This window comes from Balaenoptera borealis, assembly GCF_965194805.1.
Source record: "Balaenoptera borealis genome assembly, chromosome: 16".
In the NCBI taxonomy this organism is placed as follows: Eukaryota; Metazoa; Chordata; class Mammalia; order Artiodactyla; family Balaenopteridae; genus Balaenoptera; species Balaenoptera borealis.
This window is the reverse complement of record NC_138872.1, coordinates 23893421-23913771: the sequence shown is the minus strand read 5'-3', so window position 1 is coordinate 23913771 and position 20351 is coordinate 23893421. Positions and strand designations below refer to the sequence as shown.

Here is a 20351-nt window from a genome sequence, read left to right as displayed (position 1 = left end):
GCTGTTTATCAGAATTAGATCAGTCTTACTAAGACTCTACAAATTCAATACCCGAAAAAATACTTCTTGATGGTTATAGAATAGAGAGACAGTAACAATTAGCAAGTCAAAAATGAAATGAGATTATCTAGACAAATAACAATAGTGGGATTTAATTTACTCATGCTTACAAATAGATGGTGTACACTTCTAAATTTACAGAGGAAACTAAAAGTGCCCAAATACGTGAGAAAAGTAAAAGAGCACAATAGATAAATTTAACTTAATGAATGTCAAGGAAAAATAACAATGTCTACTGACATTATTATAAATAATTCTACTAAGATTAAGGTTCTAAGTAAATCCTTAAAAATGTTAAGCATAAACATGCTCTTTCTTAACCATGTTCTGGACATTCTCTGGAAGAACTTTACAAAACTCACGTTACATCCCCTTGAGAAATCTGCAAGTAATTTTAAACCTATTACCGTAGAACAGAGGTACAAAGCTGACTATATCCAAAGAATGAGAACTAAACGGGAGTTTTCCCATGAAAGAGAACTAAATATTAAATAAAAACTCAGTATCTGTTACAAAGAGCGCCTTTAAGAACATTAAGGCAATCACTAAATCCTAGGATTAGAATACGTCAAACAAGAAGATAGACTCAAAAGTTAAAAGGTACCCTTTTAAGGGAAGCCAGAACATCAGTAAAAAACAATGCTCTCAAGTTAACAAAACGTTCCTTGAACCAAAATGGTAGACTGGATAGATAAGTCTTACCTTCTTTTAAGAGGAAAATATCTCACAGAATCACTCAAAATCATAATATTACTACTTGAAAACAAGTCAATTCGGTTACGATTTTGGAAATTAAATACTCTTCTCAAATAAGGGAGCCAAATGATAAACTCATGACTATTTCAACTACTTTCCCACAAGAAGTTATTTCAATAACTTAAAATTTATTAACTCCAAAAGTGAGTCAAGTCTAAAGTTTTCTACAGCTACCATTAAAAAATTTTAGCTACTATAAAAGGGAAATAAAAGCACATGTAACATCTACACATTAAAGTGGTAATTTCTGCTCCATTCTTCTCACATGCAAGTTATTGAAAACTTAGAAATTCACATTAATAATACTAGAATTGGACTTCCCTCGTGGCGCAGTGGTTAAGAATCCGCCTGCCAATGCAGGGGACATGGGTTCGAGCCCTGGTCTGGGAAGATCCCACATGCCGCAGAGCAACTAAGCTCGTGCATCACAACTACTGAGCCTGCGCTCTAGAGCCCGTGAGCCACAACTACTGAAGCCCTCGTGCCTAGAGGCAGTGCTCTGCAACGAGAGGCCACCATGATGAGAAGCCCGCGCACCACAACGAAGAGTAGCCCCCGCTCGCCGCGACTAGAGAAAGCCCGCGTGCAGCAAAAAAGATCCAACTCAGCCATAAATAAATAAATCTTTTAAAAATTAATACTAGAATTGCAAAATGAATCAAGATTTAATATGATCCAAATTACTATATGTCATTAAATTTAGCAGTAACATAAGTTGTAAACACTTTATAAAAGCTAGAAGTACAAAACAAAGGAAATAGGGACAACAGTTACCTCACTGGGCTCTTGTCTTTTCTGAATGGACTTTTGCTTCGGGAGCGTCGTCTGCTGCAAAGTTAAAAAGTTTCAAAAGTTACCCAAACAAGTACACCACATTAGTTCCTTGAAAAACAATTTAAACAATTCAGAAGTATGTTTAAAAACCTTAATTTGATGCTATGAGGCAACCCAATCTTTCCTCGGATGGCACTGTTAAATTTTGGTCCGGAGCTAAAAAGGAAACACAAAATTACACTAGTTACAGGGTTAGGGTCTTGCTAAGATCGCGTTCATGCGCTCTCCAGCAAGTTTAACATTGTTTAGGCTGCTTGTTTTCCACCTCAATTATGAAGAGGAAATAAAGAGACTTTTTCTTCTCTTAACTCTATCCCAGGCAAACTGCTCTTACAGTTATCCATCCTGGACCACTGAGAGGTGCCAAGACCAAAGGTTACAGCCTCAAAATTTTTAATATTCTGAAAATGCTCAATTTTCAGTCTAGTTCTCTTTAACTACATATTTGTGAATACATTCCTGAATTTAGGGGGGAAAAAAAAAGATACAAAGTGAAAATTACCCTGAACTTCCCTCACACCAGGACAACTATAGTTAACGATTTGGTGTGCATCTTTGCAGATCCTTCCTAAGGAATACACATGTGCTCATATATACATACATATACAATATTCAGGTATGTCTTCGTGTTTGAGGAACTCTTTTTTTTTTTTTTTTTTTCAGGCCACACCACGTGGCTTGTGGGATCTTAGTTCCTCAACCAGGGATCGAACCCAGGCCCCAGGCAGTGAAAGCGCAGAGTCCTAACCACTGGACCGCCAGGGAATTCCCTTGAGGAGTTACTTTTAAAAAATAAAGGAACTAATTCTTTCCATAATCATGAAACTCCAACTTCTTCATTTAACAGTAAGTCTCCAAAACCGCATATAAGCATATGTAGTATGTCATACACTTCAGTTCTTTTTGACAAAATAGTCCATAGTAAAGATGTGAAGGAAGTTCATCAATCCCTCAGGAAAATTCTTTTTTCGGGACTTGACATATTAGAGGAGTGTTTTCAAAAAAGATCACAAAAGTAACTTTTTAAAAAAGCTTTATTCTGTAGTCTAGAATATTCTAAAAAGGCCCAGTAGTTTATGGCCCTTTTATTTTGAAAGACCAAACTAAGTTAAAAGGTCAGATCAGATGTCCCTTAGTGCTCATCCTGCTATCCTTTACCAGATGGGTAGCAAAATGAAAATATATGGTGGTCTTCAATCCACATTTGGATTTGTTTTCATGGACTCTACATGCACGTATTAACACCCAAGCAGTTCCAAATAAAATTGTATTAAATGGGTCCTTTGCAAAGCACACTAAAAGTGATCATAAAGAATATATATTTACTGGATAAATAAGAGTCTATAAGCTATTTTCTTTCCCCTTCAATTATAAAAGTTTCAGTTTACTGCCTTGGTAGTTAAAAATCACCTGAAACCAAACATAAGAACCAAGTGAGTTTAAGTCAGACCAGAATCACAGGCTGACTTCAAGTATTCATCACTGATCAGAGATAATAGTATTCAGAATTTATTAAAGTAATCCTTCCCCCCTATTAAGTTCATTCTGGTAAAAAAGAATGCAGTAAATTTTGATAAATTGGACAAAAAGCAAAGTATTTTCTAATAAAGCACTCAGAATTAAAATAACATTGTGGTCCTTTTTAAGCTGTTAAAAAGTTTATAAAATAATCAGCTAAGAGGACCTTAGAGAACAAGGAGTGGAATCCTTTTTATTGAAAAACCTGAATCAGAACTCCAAGTATTACCAACTTTACTGGGTTCAAATAATACCAAAACATTTCATCAATAGCAGTATTGTGGGTGCTCTAATTTCCATTCTCTTCTCATTCAAGACTAAATAGCCTGTCAGTGGTTACCTCCTACTTAAGAGATGAGAAAACTAAAGCTTAAGAATGTTTCTTAGAGTGTTTAACCAATTTAAAGAGCCAAGGCTCTGATTCAGGACTGTTGTCTTTGAATTCAATCTTAAACCATTCAAGTTTTAACGTTAAAACTGTTAATTTTAACATATCCCACAGTTTACAACAGTGTATTTACTAACAGGAAAGAACATCATAAATCACTAGGGACTGTTAGACTGAACTGCTTAAAGAGTTGCCAGAAGGCTCTTTCCAAAGTCATTAATATATTTTAGCTTTTTAAAAATTACTATTAACGAACCATTTCCAACTTGTTTAACCACATCAGAATTTCCATAGTGATTCAACCTTCAAAAGCAGTTTTAGTGCGTTCTTACTATTAAAAGACCTTAAATACAAAGATGTGTGATGAGCCCCCTAAATAATCATTATCAAGAAGCATGCACTAAATTCACAACTGGTCTGTCATTTCAGCTGAAAACAGCCACACAGACAAGACTGTTAACTATGTATTTGACTAACTATACATATTTGCAATATGTATCCATCTGAGCTTTAAAATTTTAAATAACTTTACGTTCAGTAAAGGATACTGTGATAGCTCACAAACCTTTAAGCTTTCACGTATTTGGCACTACAATATCAAACCTTTTTAAAAAAAGCACTTTAGTGCTTTAGTTTTAATTGGCACACAGTAATAATATTTCTAGATGGAGTAACAAAATGTTCTGCATGCCTAGTAAAACAAACATTATGTATCTGTCCACACACTGCATTTCTACTGGACTTTTCAATGCCAAAATCCTTATTTAATACTTTTTAACTGATCATATTGAAAAATAAAATTCCACAATTCAAGTCACTCCAGTTACGCTATCTGGATACCCAGAAAAATCTCTCAAACCAATATCATCATAATTATAGTTACATACTAAGGACTTCTGTAGCGGCCTCTGAATCTGCGATCTCGACTTCTTGAACGGCTCCGTCTCCTTTCTTTGCTTCTACTTCGCTTCCTTTCACGGCTTTTGCTCTTTTTCCTTTCTCTATCTCTACTTCGCTTCCGTTCCTTACTTTTGCTTCTTTTTCGTTCATGACTACGACTTCTGCTCTTGCTTTTTTTCCTCCTGAGAAGAAAAAGTCACCATTATCTTGCTGATATAAGTATCTGCAAAAATTTACTTCCTTTTATGGTCAGATATATTTTGCTATTTTTACTATCATACAATGATACATAATAATCACTTATGGAAAAATAATTCCTAGGTAAGGCAAACAACACCCCACCGTTGCCTTCTACTACGGAAAATCAGCAGCCCGTTGACAATGAATCATTTGAGTGAGAGGGACTATAATGATCTTTTTTGAGAGTCAGCTAGAGCTTTAACAAGGAGAGGACTTATTGGTAGGTATAAATCAAAACCTGAACTTTGAAATGTTTTTTTTTTTCCTTTGGCCATGCTGCACAGCATGCAGGATATATCTTACCCTGACCAGGGATCGAACCCCATGCCCCCTGCAGTGGGAGCACAGAGTCCCAACCACTGGAGTACCAGGGAAGTCCCGTGAACTTTTAAATAAAGTCTATCATATCTGGCCAACTAAGTATAACTGTAATCCAAAACATACAGTAATAAAATCAAAGTTACAATACTTTAAGTATTAGTGTTGCATCATATATAAAAATTGCCATTAAATACACTTATTTCTCTTAAGCCAATTTTGACCCAATTTGCACATATGAATATTATATACTTTCAAAGGGCCACACAGGCCTCACTAATTCAGTTTTTATGGGCAAAATTATTACAAATAATGACAAAGGACAATAAAACTAATGCAGTAAAATGCAATCTGACACTCCTAGACTTCAATGTGACCACTTCAGATACTTTCTTTTTCAAGTTACAATGAGTACACCAGATATTGAAATATGCCATTTTTATGCCAGTTTATACAAGCCTGTGGGGTACAACCAAAAGGAAGAATCAACACCTTTATAAATCTTTATAAATTCTCAAGCTCTGAAAGGTAAAAAAGCCAGTCAGTCGTGTATCTTCCCGTTCATTTCTGTATTCCTCACAGCATACACCCACTCATTCCATAATTTTTATAATCTGTACCTCTGTCATCACCCAAATTTTAGAGGTGCCTTCAGATCTTTCAATATAAATTGACAGACATTTCAAATTAAACTTATCCACTTAAATGTCATTTTGTAGTGGCTAGAAGATTATGAAACATTTTGACAACCACATCATTTGGAAATTGAATTAACTGTTTAGTCCTTATCAAAGCAAAGTTAGCACAAGAGCAATTGAAGTCTGCCTCAGAGAACCTGTAAGCAGGTCATCTTAGAGTGCATTGAAAATAGAAAATGAAGACACCCACCTTCTGGAATCTTGAAACCCACACTCCAATCACAAGGAGATGTAGAGCTTTCCAAGGAGGCAGAAACTTTGTCTAAAATTTCAAGATAATCCACCTGACTGTCAGAAATGTATATGCTAGGTAGCACATGACAGAAAATTAGGCTACACTCATTACTTATACAGACGTCATCAAAGCAATGCCCAGAAGGGCAACAGATAACATTCCAACTTTGCTGCCTAAAAACCTGAAACTATCTCTTAGACTAAAGAATTCTCTGAGATAGCTATAATCAAAAATCCTAAATATTATCAATTAGGGGACAAAGTAAAAACTCCATCCCCCACAAAAAGGACAAATAAAGTTTTGCTCTGCTCATAAATGGTCCATTGCAGAGAGGCAGCCAACCTCCCAAATTACCTCTTTTTAGGCCCAAAATTTATTGCGCCAAAGGAAAGGACTCGAAAATTGGAGAGCTAATTTCAACTTAAGGTCTTCCTAGGACTTTTTATAAATGAGTCCCCACCCACATCTGAAGGCAACCCCAGACAGGTAAAAAGACAGCAACATACTAAGACATTCAGAAATATAATCCTCTTTATAAAGCCCAGACAAAAATTTAAGGGTGCAAGAAAGCAGTGTACTTCTTTATAACAAAATAAAGCTTCAAAGAACATTTATTAAGTTAACTAAAGAAGGGTTATCAAAGTCCACACTAATAGTCAAATCCTGTTACAACTTAAAAGGGACTTTCCAAAGTCTTTAGTGGCAGTGGAATTTTGTACTGAACATCATTGAAGTAAATGGTCCACTGGGCTGGGCCTTTGGACTTTTTGGTTATATGGCCTCTGCTGTAAAGGTGTTTTGCTATAACTGGATTTGACCTCTTCCATGTAAGAAGATCTAAATTTTAAATGCAAAGTACTCTGGAAAATAAGAAAAAAAATAGAAAAGTCATTTATTCCAAAATTTATAGATAATCCACACCACAGTAGCCAATATATTTTAACTGTGTCATTTATTGTTTTTTATCCTTTTTTGAGAAATTCCAAAAGAGCTTAACTGAATGGATGCTGGTTGAGACTTTGCAAAACTGGTTATACTAACAAATAATACTCCCATGAAGGCAAGCTCAGGTACTTAAAAAGGCATACTTTGAGGTCTTGCCAAGCTCAGGGGTATAGCTTTTCAGAAAGAAGGCTAATAGATAACCAATTTGTGTTAATATTAAACTTAGTTCCTTTTACTATTACCTGAAATCAATTGAGTGTATGTACTGAGAATTACTTTTAAAAGAAAACATTTACTAGTCAGTCAACTCTCAATTTCTCATAATGTGCATTTTCTTACTACCTTAAAACTACATCCCCAATACTCAATGGCTTTTAAAAAACAATGAAGTTTTAGGATGAGAAATGCACATGGCACGTTCCTTTGGTTAAGAGACCTAATTTATACTAATAACTAATACACAAGAACATTCTGCTTGTTTTGTAATTTATCCCTAAATACAAAAATTTTTTTCTAGGTAACTTTCAAATTAATTCGAAAGATTAATTCCCTTCAGAAAAAAAACGGGTGAACAGTTACTGGCTGACCAAGGGAGTCATTTATTTAATCAGCTTTAACTGAGAATGAGAAGAATGAGAAGTCTGACAGAGAAATAATTTGTACATTTAAAAAGAAACTAAATGATCGCTGAAGTTTTGAAAAGGTTCTTCCCTTAAACAAAGAATCCTATGGCCAATTAAGCTGTCCGTTCTTCTATTTAGTCCCACTGGACTCTTTACATTATAAACACCACTAAGTAAGCACCAGTCATTGAGAGCTTGATGCTAAATTTCCTTGTAAAAGACTGGTAGTCTTAATGAGCTTAGTTGTAGGATGGTTAACAAATATAAACTGGAGATGGTACTAGTAGCAAGGAATGACATGTAAGAATGGCACAACACAGAAGGCATGTGCCCTATAGTGTAGGTCCTCATTCTTTTGGCACTTAGAGTGAGATCTTTATCCATCCACTTGGTCTGATATCTAGAGATTGGATAATTTCAATTTATATGGTTACCACTTCCTGGGTTTTGATTACAGAATTGCAAATCACAACGATTAATTAGGAAACTTACTTTGGTAAAAGGTCTAAAATCAGAGGACATGATACCACGCAAAGATTGGCTGACCGCCTCAAATCATAACAATTCAAGACTAAACCCAACCCAATACCCTTAACGTGATTAGTAAGGAACTATAACAGACTCCCACCCAAACAGAAAAAATATAGGACATGTCCTACAAATTGTATCATTTTGATCCATCACTGTAAGATTCTAGGGGTAAGAATATCGGTGTAGCAAAACCTGGACAATCCAGTCTACGTCCTAATCTATTTTATGAAATTATATTAACCTACCTTACAAACTTGTGAGGATATTGAGGTAGTATATTATGAAGCACTTAGGAACTCTTAGAAGGAAGCGCCAAAAAGAACCAAATAAGTGGCTTATTCTACATCATTTTTCATTATGTATTATGGGGTCATGAACATGACAGAACGTTTGAATATGACATCACGAAGGCTAATAAAATGTCTTAATGCTTATAATACAGACCATGTGATGTTAAGACTCAATGATTTTAGAGCTGAAGGAAAACCCCAAGAACAGGATCAAATTTTATAAAGTGCATCTATTTAGACTTCTTGCATACTATACTCTGTACTAGTCTGTATCAGAGCTCCTATTAAAGATTACTTCTTTAACCCAAATGACACGCATAAATATTCAGTTTTTTTAAACTCCATTCTCACTATTAAGTCTATCAGAGTTTAAAAAGCTTAAGAAGACGAAAGTCATGTAAGAGGAACATTAAGAAGTACTTAAGTGTGCTATAACATTACTACAAAAAGAACCTTTAGGAGCATCAAGGAGCATAGATAATTTACAGCTCTGACTCCTTCAGTAATTTAGGGCAAACAATACTTTTCCACAGCCTGGTTATTACCTTCTTCTTTCTAACCATCTTCAGTGGATGTAATAGTTTTATTGATAACATCACATAATAAATATTAAGCCAAAGTTAATAAATTTAAGACAAAAGACAAGCTCTAACACCAGAACTCTTATCCAGATTGTCATGGATGGACCTGGAGGGGAAGGTGTCCAAAATGTCCCTGACACCAATTCCTGAAATTAAGGAAAGAGTCCATAGTTTTACATCCTCAAATAGTGTCTCATCCCAAAAGGTAAAGAACCTACTTTTCTAAAAAAGGCAAAGAAACCCTTCAGGAGAGAACCTTGGGTTTGATGCTTTAGCCACAGGAATACAACTTAAAATCTCAACCACATATAGCTCCCCCCAACCCAGGTCCCTTCTTAAAACTTACTTTTTGCTACGTTCTTCATGGCCGTTGGCACTGCTCAACTTGTTCTCATCCTAAGCAGGGTTGATAGAAGAACATCATGAGGACGAAGTGGTAACATTTCAAGTTGTCAAAGGGTAAAGGGAATAGGAATAAGAAAATACAAAACAATTTTAAAACTAATTACTTATTTATAGTTTAACATGGAAGGCTATAAAAAAATTTAGATGGGTATGTGTTTAACCACTTTGTTGCTTACAAATTAAGTCATCAAGATACAAAAATAAAAATGCATATTAACACGTTAAATTTTATTTTCTTACATAGTTAGATAGTAAGTTATCCAGATTTACAGTGTTGAAGTGGTTAAATAGAATTTCTGTATAACATGAATGAAGTCCTGTTTTGAGTTTTATTCCATGTGCTATGGCCCCTTTGGTCAGTACCATGGCTCTATTTCTGCCTAAGCCCCATGTGGCCATGCTAGCAGCCAGCCACTATCGATTTCCTGTGACCGATGCCATTCCTGAGATCTTCGCCCATTTCCGTTGGAGGGTTGGGACTGTAAGAGCTTGATGCCACCTCTGTCACACATCTCGCCCTGAAGCAAACAGGGATTCACACTGCTTTAGTAATGTTGACTCCCAAGAACCCAAGAAAGTCAATTAATAATCGACCAGTCCTACTTCCATACCTGTTTACATGGAATTACATCCATGTTAAACTAAGACAGAATCTTAACATTAAAATAGAAAGTAGCGCTTCAAGAGTCTAAGCATTACAAAACTACATACACTATTAAAGCTTTAAAGAATTCATCCAAATTGGTACCACATGGTCGAGCTATACACTCCAAAACAAATGTATTATTTTTAAAAGGTTTAGCGCAATGTTTATTTTAAAGTTTGATCACATCAGTTATAGGAGTATAAGTGCTAACTTACAAAGCTTACAGTTCGTGACATCAGTGATAACGCATGCATACTGCTATTTTCACCACCAACTGGTGAAAGAATGAAAAGACACTTTTACTGTGATACTGAAATGGGTCAAAGACTGTATTATTAGTCAAAATAACTCCTTTGTAGTTTTTTGTGTGAAATATTATGGCAGGGACTAATTAAAAATAAAACAATATGGAGAACAGTTAAACAGTCATCAAGTGACTCAAGTTGTGATACTGCCTCTTTTGATTTAAGAATTTTTTTTTATTCAGGGATCCAAGAATTTTAGTAATTTTTAACTGAGCAGATCATCACCTGCCTGTTTTAATATTGACTATTACCAGTCTTATGTATAGGATAAATTTTTAAATCTCACCCATTTCTTCTTGTAAGACTTGTCTTATTTAAAGATTTGCTTGCCACAGACTGGTTATGCTGTGTTATTCTTGGACCCCTGCTGCTTTCCCAAACCACTACATTCACCTTTTTGCTATACCAAACTGGAGCTGGTAATTCTTAGTTGAGTCATTTTACCTAGGGGACCACGGTACAGCGATAAGTCACTCAATTACTACCTTATGATTGACAGTTCACACTGGAATCAAAGGTGAATTCATGGGAGTAGAGGTGAGATATCGTTAGGCAAGTCTACAAAGAGAGATAGATGGGCATTTATTCATCACGCTGAAGTGAAACTACTGCACAATATTATTACATCAATAGCATATATTTACTTTTGTAAGTTACACTTAATGCATCTCTGATAAGATAAATCAAGAGGGCTCCGGGGAGGTTAGTTTACATTTCAGCAGTAGTTTCGTGAATAATGCTAAATTAAGAAATAGATAAACCTCACCGACTTGTTTTTTCTCACCTTCTTGTAAGGAGCCTCAAGCATTGCTTCAATATCAATATCGTCTGCCATTTTCTCTGAACGCCTAGGTAAAGAATAAGAATGAAAAATTCAGTGAGTAAACAATTTTAAATTTTGCTAAATTTCCTTCTTACCGGACATACTCCAAAACTTCCGAGACGCCCCACAAAACGACTAAGGTGGGACGACGCACTTTAGTAGGCTTGACAATTAAACCTGAAATGTCCCCAAGACCGAACACACTAAAACAGATTAAGTATCCGATTTTTAAAAAGCCTGTAATGCCTCAAAAAACAACCCGAGAGCATCTAACGAAAGCGCCTCTTTCCGCGCAAAAACCCGCGCTGCCATTTTAGGGGCAAAGGGAAACTCCCTCGGTTGGGAGGAGTTCGGTGCCAAGGCAGCGTTCGGCTGGCGCCATGTTGGGAGGTCGCGGTCTGCCCAGGCCTCGAAGGGACAGGTAGCCTCTGCCCGAGGCCTCTCTGGAGCCCATGCCACCCGAAAACCCTGAAATCTACCCAACCGGAAAAGAAGGGCGCGGTCTTCGAAATGAAGCCCATTTCTCGAAAACCTGCCCCCCCAACCCCGTCGCTTAAGACCGCCTAACGAGTGCCCCTCAACCCAGAAAAGAACCACACCTCAGAAAAGCCCTGCAAATACGGGGGTCCGCGACGCCTCCTTACCTGTGCGGGCTTTCGGGGCCCCTGCGGTGCTCGTATTCGGAATAAGGGGGGTTGCTACTGCCGCCGCTGTTGCTACTGTTAAGCCGCTAGGCCCAGGCCGCAGTACCCCCCAGCCCGAATTTCGAGCTCCGAGGGCGGATAGGCCCAAGCGAATCTAAAAGAAACAATGGGATTAGAGGAGCCCGCGCGGGAGTTCAGGACGGCGGCTTCGGCAGCGGAGGATCCACCCCTGCGGCAGCGTCGGCAAGCTCTCTGAAATGGCGGCCGCGACTTCCCCGTACTCACATTCACCAACACACATACACACACACAAACACACGGGGCCTCACAGAGCCCTCAGCACGGGCTCTCGCGAGAAGCTGCTCTTAGTTTCAGTCCGGAGCAGTGGAAATATCGCGAGATCTAGGCATAGGGCCCAGCGACCGTGGCCTAATCTCGCGCAATAATTGCGCCACGGATATTCCCATCCCCCACTCAGGGAGGCGCTTTTGACTCCCCCCTCCAGATTGGCGTCCACATCTCGCGAGATCGCGCAAGTTGCTAGCGCAAAGACAGTTGGTACGTTTCCTGTCAATCTTCTAGAAAACTCACCGCTGAGTGGAGCACGGTGGTCACCGCCCCCTCGTGGCACCGCCCAACGGCTATCAGAAGGTTTCGCCCTCAACGCTGACGGGTTTCCCCTCCTCCCGCGAGCCTCCCACCTAGATGTTTGTCAAGGTCGCCATAAAGCAACCTAGTCCATATGGCGATAGAATAAAACGAAAACGCTCATGTATAGATTATCCGCCGGGGTGAAGATGGAGTGAAAAGCATGTGAGAGAGAAGGTGAAAAGAGACGTACAGGCGTAGGGGGCTAAGGGTGTAGAATAAAAAATTAGATTTCTCGGCCTTGTGGAGCCAGTGGACTAGGCACTGCGGCGACTGCCGAGCTTCAAAACAGCCTTGGTAGTAGTGGAAAAAGGCAAAGAGAAGGTGAAAAAACACTGCTTCTCTTGGCAGTGGACCAGCTTTGTGACCCTCGAATTTATAGTCTGGCCTTGTGTCGGGGTTGCTATTGTTTCTTAGAAAATGTCCCCCATCTCCCTGGAACTTGGCTCCTCGCCCCTGAAGTCTCCCAGATGCCTGGCAGAGTGTACATTCACCGCTTGTTCTTTGGTCTACACGGTGAAAAAGAGCGGAGGGCAGAGAGATCATTGACTATAAGACTTTTAACTCTAAGATAAAAATGCTTGAAAAAATTTGGAAAGATAACTTACAAGCAAAAAATCTTGAGGGAGAAAATCTTGAAGTCTGTTGACAGCTTAATGATTGAGGGCAAAGATTTGAAATGAGTTTGTAACTGCTTCCGCACTGTGTGACCTTGGGCAAGTAAATTAACCTCTCAGAGCCTACCCTCCCTTTCCTCCTGTGAAGAGTATAGTATAATTACTTAACTTCTTGATCCTGACATAGGCCGATAATGCTCACTAGTGAATTCTCAGCGCTTAGCCACATACCCAGCCAGGTGGACACGTAATAAATGAATGAATGAATGAATGAAAGCCTAATAGGAGTATAGTGAGGATTGAATGAGACAATAGCTGTAAAATGCCTGGCAAATATTTAATCCTCAAAACAGTTAACTTCTGTTATTTCTAAACAAAATTATTTAGAGGAAAGTATAGAGAGGCTTTCCATTTCGGATTAACTTTCCCCTCAGGTGTTTCTTTTAGAGGGTTAATAGATTTTGCATAATTAGTAATATTCCCTTAACTTCTTTTCCTGAAAACTCAGATCCTCTTTTCATTTTTTATTTTATTTTTTTAATATTTATTTATTTATTTATTTGGTTGCATCGGGTCTTAGTTGCGGCAGGCGGGCTGCTTAGTTGCAGCTCGCCGGCTTCTTAGTTGAGGCACGTGGGCTCCTTAGTTGTGGCATGCATGTGGGATCTAGTTGCTGGGCCAGAGATCAAACCCAGGCCCCCTGCATTGGGAGCACAGAGTCTTAACCACTGCGCCACCAGGAAAGTCCTTTCATTTTTTAAATGTTGAAAATCACCACATTATATTGACGCATAATATATCAGAAAAGACAAGCTAGCCTTTGCCTCTCTTTTCCCTTTAAGTGTTGTTAATTGTGCCAATATTAAAGAATAGGTGGTGGCCCCTTCTTAATTTTTTTCTTTGTTTGGGAACATGACAGAATTTGACCTTAACCTCTAGACTTCTTATTTGAGAAGAGAAAGGTTTTAAGCTCTAAGTCACTTGAGTATTGAATATCCCTTAAATTGTTTTCTGTTCCAGGAATATCAGAACCTGGCAATTGAGCACACAGTCAAGGAACACCTGCTGGAAAACGCAGTCTCTAAAACAAAAGTATTTTTATATATTTAAAAGAAAATATTAAGAACATAATATGCTTTTCATTCTCTTTGCAAAACTTCTGTCACTCTGTCTGGCTCATGGACTCATTGCCCTTTCATCATTTTGTTCTCAAGTCATTTGCAGTGAAGGTCATTGGGTTAAATCATCACCAGCACCAAGAATATCATTCTATCTGAAAACTTATGAAGAGGAGACCACAGCATAACTAAGCGCCAGGGATAAAGAAGGTAACAGGTATTATCCTTAGAGAATTTGGCTGAAAATTAAATATATTTTGCCAATGTGAGTTTTTTAATGTCCATGTATGATTTTTATGGACAGGGGATGCTATTTTTCACACTTGCATTTTAAAAACTAATATTCAACTTACATAGTAAGTGCATTTTTATCCAGTTTTCCTTGAGTCTTTAGGACTGACTTAGAAAATTTGTTTTATTTAAGAATCTAACTAAAAAAAATTTTAGAATCATCTTCACTTTTTCTGTTAATATTGAGTTGAATTCCAGTTGAATGGACTAAATTCCCTTCAAAAACTCCGTCCCATTTATGTTAGACAAGTTTCCTCAAATTTAGTATGCTTTTATTAATTTAACATGATGTATTATTTTTGAGTATTTTAAAACTTTCCCGGGCTTCCCTGGTGGCGCAGTGGTTGAGAATCTGCCTGCTAATGCAGGGGACACGGGTTCGAGCCCTGGTCTGGGAAGATCCCACATGCCGCGGAGCAACTAGGCCCGTGAGCCACAATTACTGAGCCTGCGCGTCTGGAGCCTGTGCTCCGCAACAAGAGAGGCCGCGATAATGAGAGGCCCGCGCACCGTGATGAAGAGTGGCCCCCACTTGCCGCAACGAGAAAGCCCTCGCACAGAAACGAAGACCCAATACAGCCATAAGTAAGTAAGTAAGTAAGTAAATAAATAAATAAATAAACCCAAAGTTTAAAAAAAAAAAACTTTCCCATGTAAACAATTCTTCTAAATCTAAAAAATTAAAATCACAAATAGAGTGAGTTTTAAAACTTCTTAAAGTATTCTAATGTAGTCTCATACCTTTCCATCTCAAGTCAATTACTCAATCACACATTTTTTATTTGAATTTCTAGTATGCCAAGTTCCCGTAAACATTACAATTTAAATACAGATACTACAAACTATTCTTAACCTTAATATGAAAGTTTTAAGACTTTAAACTTACCTGTATAAAAAGGGCACTTAGAAGGGTTTTACTATTTTTGAGTTTAACATTCCAAGAGAATTCAGATATTATCTTAGCAGACCAAGGTTCCTGATGGGCGAGAGTTTCTGACCTGGACCAAACACTGTGTTTGCATGGTTTCCCAGACAGTTTCCAGCAATTCTTGAGCTACTGAGGGCACAATGAGCTTTTATTTCCCCCCCCCCCTTAAGTCTCCATAACAATGAGAAACTCAATCCCATTTCATACTGATGGAGGTAGTTTTGCCACCCATATGACTTTTGCCTGATTTAAGCAGATCAAACCATGCCCCTCCCCCACCCCCACTTTGTACTTGATTTTCTAATAAATCTACTTAGAGATTGAATTTGGCATTTGTTTCAAATACTTGCCTGTCTACTGGCCATAATGTCAGTGGCATTGTAGTGACATATCCAAAAGGAATTTGCATAAATTTGTAAATGGTTAGTCATTAAAAGATGAGCCATTGCAGGGTTACATCACCAGCCACTTATTTGTCCTCCTGTGCATCCGATGAACAGAAGGATTGTGCAAGGGGCTTCCCTGGTGGCTCAGTGGTTAAGAATCTGCCTGCCAATGCAGGTGACACGGGTTTGAGCCCTGGTCGGGGAAGATGCCACATGCCGTGGAGCAACTAAGCCTGTGTGCCACAACTACTGAGCCTGTGCTCTAGAGCCCGCAAGCCACAACTGCGAGCGTGTGTGCCGCAACCACTGAAGCCCACGCGCCTAGAGCCTCTGCTCCACAACAAGAGAAGCCACCACAATGAGAAGCCCACGCACCATAATAAAGAGTAGCCCACACTCACCGCAACTAGAGAAACAACGCAGCAACGAAGACCCAACGCAGCCCAAAATAAATAAACACTATTTTATTTATTTTTTGGCTGCGCCATGTGGCTTGCAGGATCTCAGTCTCCCAACCAGGGAGTGAACCTGGGCCATGGCAGTGAAAGCCCGGAATCCTAACTACTAGGCCACCAGGGAACTCCTGCAAAACACTATATTTATTTATTTATTCATTTATTTTTGGCTGCATTGGGTCTTTGTTGCTGAGCATGGGCTTTCTCTAGTTGTGGCGAGCAAGGGCTACTCTTTGTTGCGGTGTGTGGGCTTCTCGTTGCGGTGGCTTCTCTTGTTGTGGAGCACGGGCTGTAGGCGTGCGGGCTTCAGTAGTTGTGGCTCGCGGGCTTTAGAGCGCAGGGTCAGTAGTTGTGGCGCACGGGCTTAGTTGTTCCGCGACATGTGGAATCTTCCTGGACCAGGGATCGAACCTGTGTCCCCTGCATTGGCAGGCGGATTCTTAACCACTGCGCCACCAGGGATGTCCCGCAAAACACTATTTTAGATTGAAAATAAAAATGACAAAAATTCAATAAAATATAACTTAAAATTTAAAATACTCTTTTAGAGGTTTGTGGGGTTTTTTTTTTTGATTGAGGTATAGTTGATTGACAATATATTAGTTCCACATGTTCTACATATTGATTCAAAATTTTTATAGATTATACTCCATTTATAGTTATTATAAAATGTTGGCTATATTTCCTGTTCTGTACAATATATCCTTGTAGCTTATTTATTTTATACATAATAGTTTGTACCTCTTAATACCCTACTCCTATCTTGCCCCTCCCCTCTTCTTTTGGAGTTCGATCTGTGAAAAGTGCCATTTACTGATTCATTCTCTGTTTATTTAGTACCCTCTGAATTTTTGGCACTCAGTGGACAATTTGTGAGTACCAAATAAATAAAAAACACGGTCTCTTTCCTTCAAAAGTTTCTAGATTAGTTAGAGAATTCTTGAAGGAACAAAATTATGTTCAGGGCTTCCCTGGTGGCGCAGTGGTTGAGAATCTGCCTGCCAATGCAGGGGACATGGGTTCAAGCCCTGGTTTGGGAAGATCCCACATGCCGCGGAGCAACTAGGCCCGTGAGCCACAATTACTGAGCCTGCGCGTCTGGAGCCTGTGCTCCGCAACAAGAGAGGCCGCGATAGTGAGAGGCCCGCGCACCGCGATGAAGAGTGGCCCCCGCTTGCCGCAACTGGAGAAAGCCCTCGCACAGAAACGAAGACCCAACACAGCAATCAATCAATCAATCAATCAATCAATCAATAAAATTATGTTCAAGATAGTGTTTTGTATTAAGAGTTTATGCAAGCTCAATGCCTTGACCATCACAGAACTAATAATAGCATGTTTATATAGCTCTTCACAGTGTATAAACCATTTTTATACATTATCCCATTTATTCCTCTAAATTTTGTTTGTTTACTTGAATTGGATGAAATAAATTGATGGGATCAGACTATGGTGGAAGTGATCACAGAATTGTCTGCAAATTGCTGATTGACATAGGTCATCAGAGCAGTTAAGGAGGTTTGCTTTTTTTTTACATTTTACTATGAAAATTATCAGAGAGGTTGAGAGAATAGAACGTATGCCTACCAATTATTTTAAATTTAACATTTTTCAATATTTGCTTTACCACATATCTATTCATCTACCTATCCCTCTTTCCATCCTTCTATCCAGCTTAATTTTTAAATTCTTTTCAAAATTACAGACATCAGTACACATCATCCCTAAACTCTTCAGCATTGCATATTTTAAACTGAGTTTAGTAGTTCACAATTCTTTTTTTTTCTTTAATGAAGTAAGTTTTACATACAGTGAAATGCAAAAATCTTAATTTTACCAATATATGAGTTTTGACAAATGCATACATATTGGGTAATATTAATTTTATTTAAAGTGAAGGAATGGCAGAAGCAAGCTTAGAGGACCAGAGAAAGCAATATATTTTATTCCAAAATATTCTGATTCGACAACCAGAGACATGGATAAAACATTGCAAATTAGGAGGCAGAGTATTGTTTTAAAACATCTGCTAACGGAAGCAAAGAGAAATGTAATCAAACATAACATTGCAAAAGTTTTCGAATTTAAGCAAATTTAGCAATGGAGAGGAAGATCCTGCTGACAAGGCATCACAAGATGGAGATATACCTTGAAAATGACGGATGAAAAACGAAAGAAGCATCAACGCACAGTGATTTTGAATGAAAAGCATGTGATTCTGTGATATGAGTGAATGAAAATGAATAGCCCAGAAAGGCAGCATCTCTGAAAGTGTGTCTCTAACAGACTCAAAAAGAATTTTTTTTTGGAGCAGGAAAAAACGTTCCTTAACAATCATTTTCTGGAGGAGGCCCAAAGAGACATGACTTGCACAAACATCTCCAAATAACCAGGTCCTAACTCAAGATAGAAATGAAGCATCAGAGTTGGAATATGTGCAGTATGAACATGACTTGCGTGCAGTGGTTGTAAAAGAAGCAAGAGATTTTGGTAAGAATATGGAGAAAGTGGAACCCTTAGACATTGCTAGTGAGAATGTAAAATGGTACAACTGTTGTGGAAAATAGTTTGGCAGTTCCTCAAAAAGTTAAGTATGGGGACTTCCCTGGTGGCGCAGTGGTTAAGAATCTGCCTGCAAATGCTGGGGACACGGGTTTGGGCCCTGGTCCGGGAAGATCGCACATGCCGCGGAGCAACTAAGCCCATGTGCCACAACTACTGAGCCTGTGCTCTAGAGCCCACGGCTACAGCTACTGAGCCCATGCACCACAACTACTGAAGCCCGCGTGCCTAGAGCCCGTGCTCCACAGCAAGAGAAGCCACCGCTATGAGAAGCCCTTGCACCACAATGAAGAGTAGCCCCTGCTCGCCGCAACTAGAGAAAGCCAACAGACAGCAACGAAGACCCAACACAGCCAAAAATAAAATTTAAATTTAAAAAAAAAAGTTAAGTATAGAATTAACCATACAACCCAGCAATTCCACTCCTAGGTGTAAACACAAAAGAATTGAAAATATATTTTCAAACAAATATCTGTAAACAAATGTTCATAGCAGTACTATTTATGATAGCCAAAAATGAACACAACCCAAATGTCCATCAAGTGATAAATATATAAGCTGAATGTGGTATATCCATACAATAGAATATTAGTCAGGCATGAAAAAGAATGAAGTACTGATATATGCTACAAAATAGATGAACCTCAAAAGCATTATACTAAATGAAAGAAGCCAGACACAAAATGTCACATATAATTCCATGTATATGAAACATTCAGAATAGATAAATCCATAGAGACAGAAAGCAGACTAGTGGTTTCCAAGTGTTAGGGGGAGGGAGCAATGGGAAATGACTACTTAATGAGTATGAGATTTCCTTTTGGGATAATGAAAATGTTCTGGAACTAGCTAGTGGTGATGGTTACACAACATTGTGAATGCAGGAAATGACAAAAATTGGATAGTTTATCATGGCTAATTGTTAATTTTCTTTTGTGTTATATGAATTTTACCTCAGTTTAAAAAAGAAGAGAAGGAAAGAAGGAAGGAAGGAAGGAGAAAGAAAGAAAAGGAAGGAAGGAAGGAAAGGAAGGAAGGAGGGGAAAGAAGAAAGAGAGGGGTCTTCTAAGGACCTCCAGAATCTAGAGCAAGATGCTACAGGGAGATAAAAGCCCCCCAAATCCCTGCTTTCTAGAACACATCTCATGTTTCACTATTTTCAGGATATTGCAATAATTTTAAACAAATGTATATTGAATTTCTATTATGTGGCAGTCACTGAAGTAGGCACTGGGAAACAAACAATGGAGTGCAAAAACAGTCATGGTCCCTGTCCTCCTGAACCTTACAATCTAGCTGGAGGAGGCAGGCTTTGATCAAAAGACTGTATCAGTGAATGAAGATGTACAACTGTGACAAGTGCTACAAGAGAGGTTTCTGGTGTTATGAAAGTGTATTTAATGTGAGAAAGAGCATTTAATAGGTGGAACATTCTAGTCAAAGAATAAAATCTGCAGAAGTCCTTGTAGCAACAGGGAGTATGGTGTCTTTAAGGACCTGCCAGAGGCCATGTGGCTATAGCAAAGAAGCTTGTGAGGATCCAGACCATGCAAAGCCACCTTTTTATTTTTCTTTCAGTTGTATTGAGATATAACTGATATACAGC

General features: G+C 38.4%; 1 protein-coding gene across 11 annotated transcripts in view; it reads right to left on the bottom strand.

Moving 5' to 3' along the window:
* RBM39 (RNA binding motif protein 39) overlaps nucleotides 1–12064 on the bottom strand; it is a 29429-nt gene extending 17365 nt beyond the window's left edge. For 2 of the 11 annotated variants that reach the window (XM_082359384.1, XM_082359391.1), the window contains exons 1-6: nucleotides 11741–12064; nucleotides 11058–11121; nucleotides 9264–9313; nucleotides 4444–4638; nucleotides 1741–1806; nucleotides 1591–1644 (exon numbers count right to left, since the gene is read on the bottom strand). In XM_082359384.1, coding sequence (XP_082215510.1) covers nucleotides 1591–1644; nucleotides 1741–1806; nucleotides 4444–4638; nucleotides 9264–9313; nucleotides 11058–11108 — 416 coding nt within the window. In that variant the 5' untranslated portion in view covers nucleotides 11109–11121; nucleotides 11741–12064. Of the gene's footprint in view, nucleotides 1–1590; nucleotides 1645–1740; nucleotides 1807–4443; nucleotides 4639–5898; nucleotides 5975–9259; nucleotides 9314–10183; nucleotides 10243–10758; nucleotides 10832–11057; nucleotides 11122–11740 lie in introns of those variants that run through there. The other 9 variants (XM_082359392.1, XM_082359386.1, XM_082359387.1 and 6 more) reach the window with 8 other exon arrangements.
* Between the last annotated feature and the right edge of the window lie 8287 nt (nucleotides 12065–20351).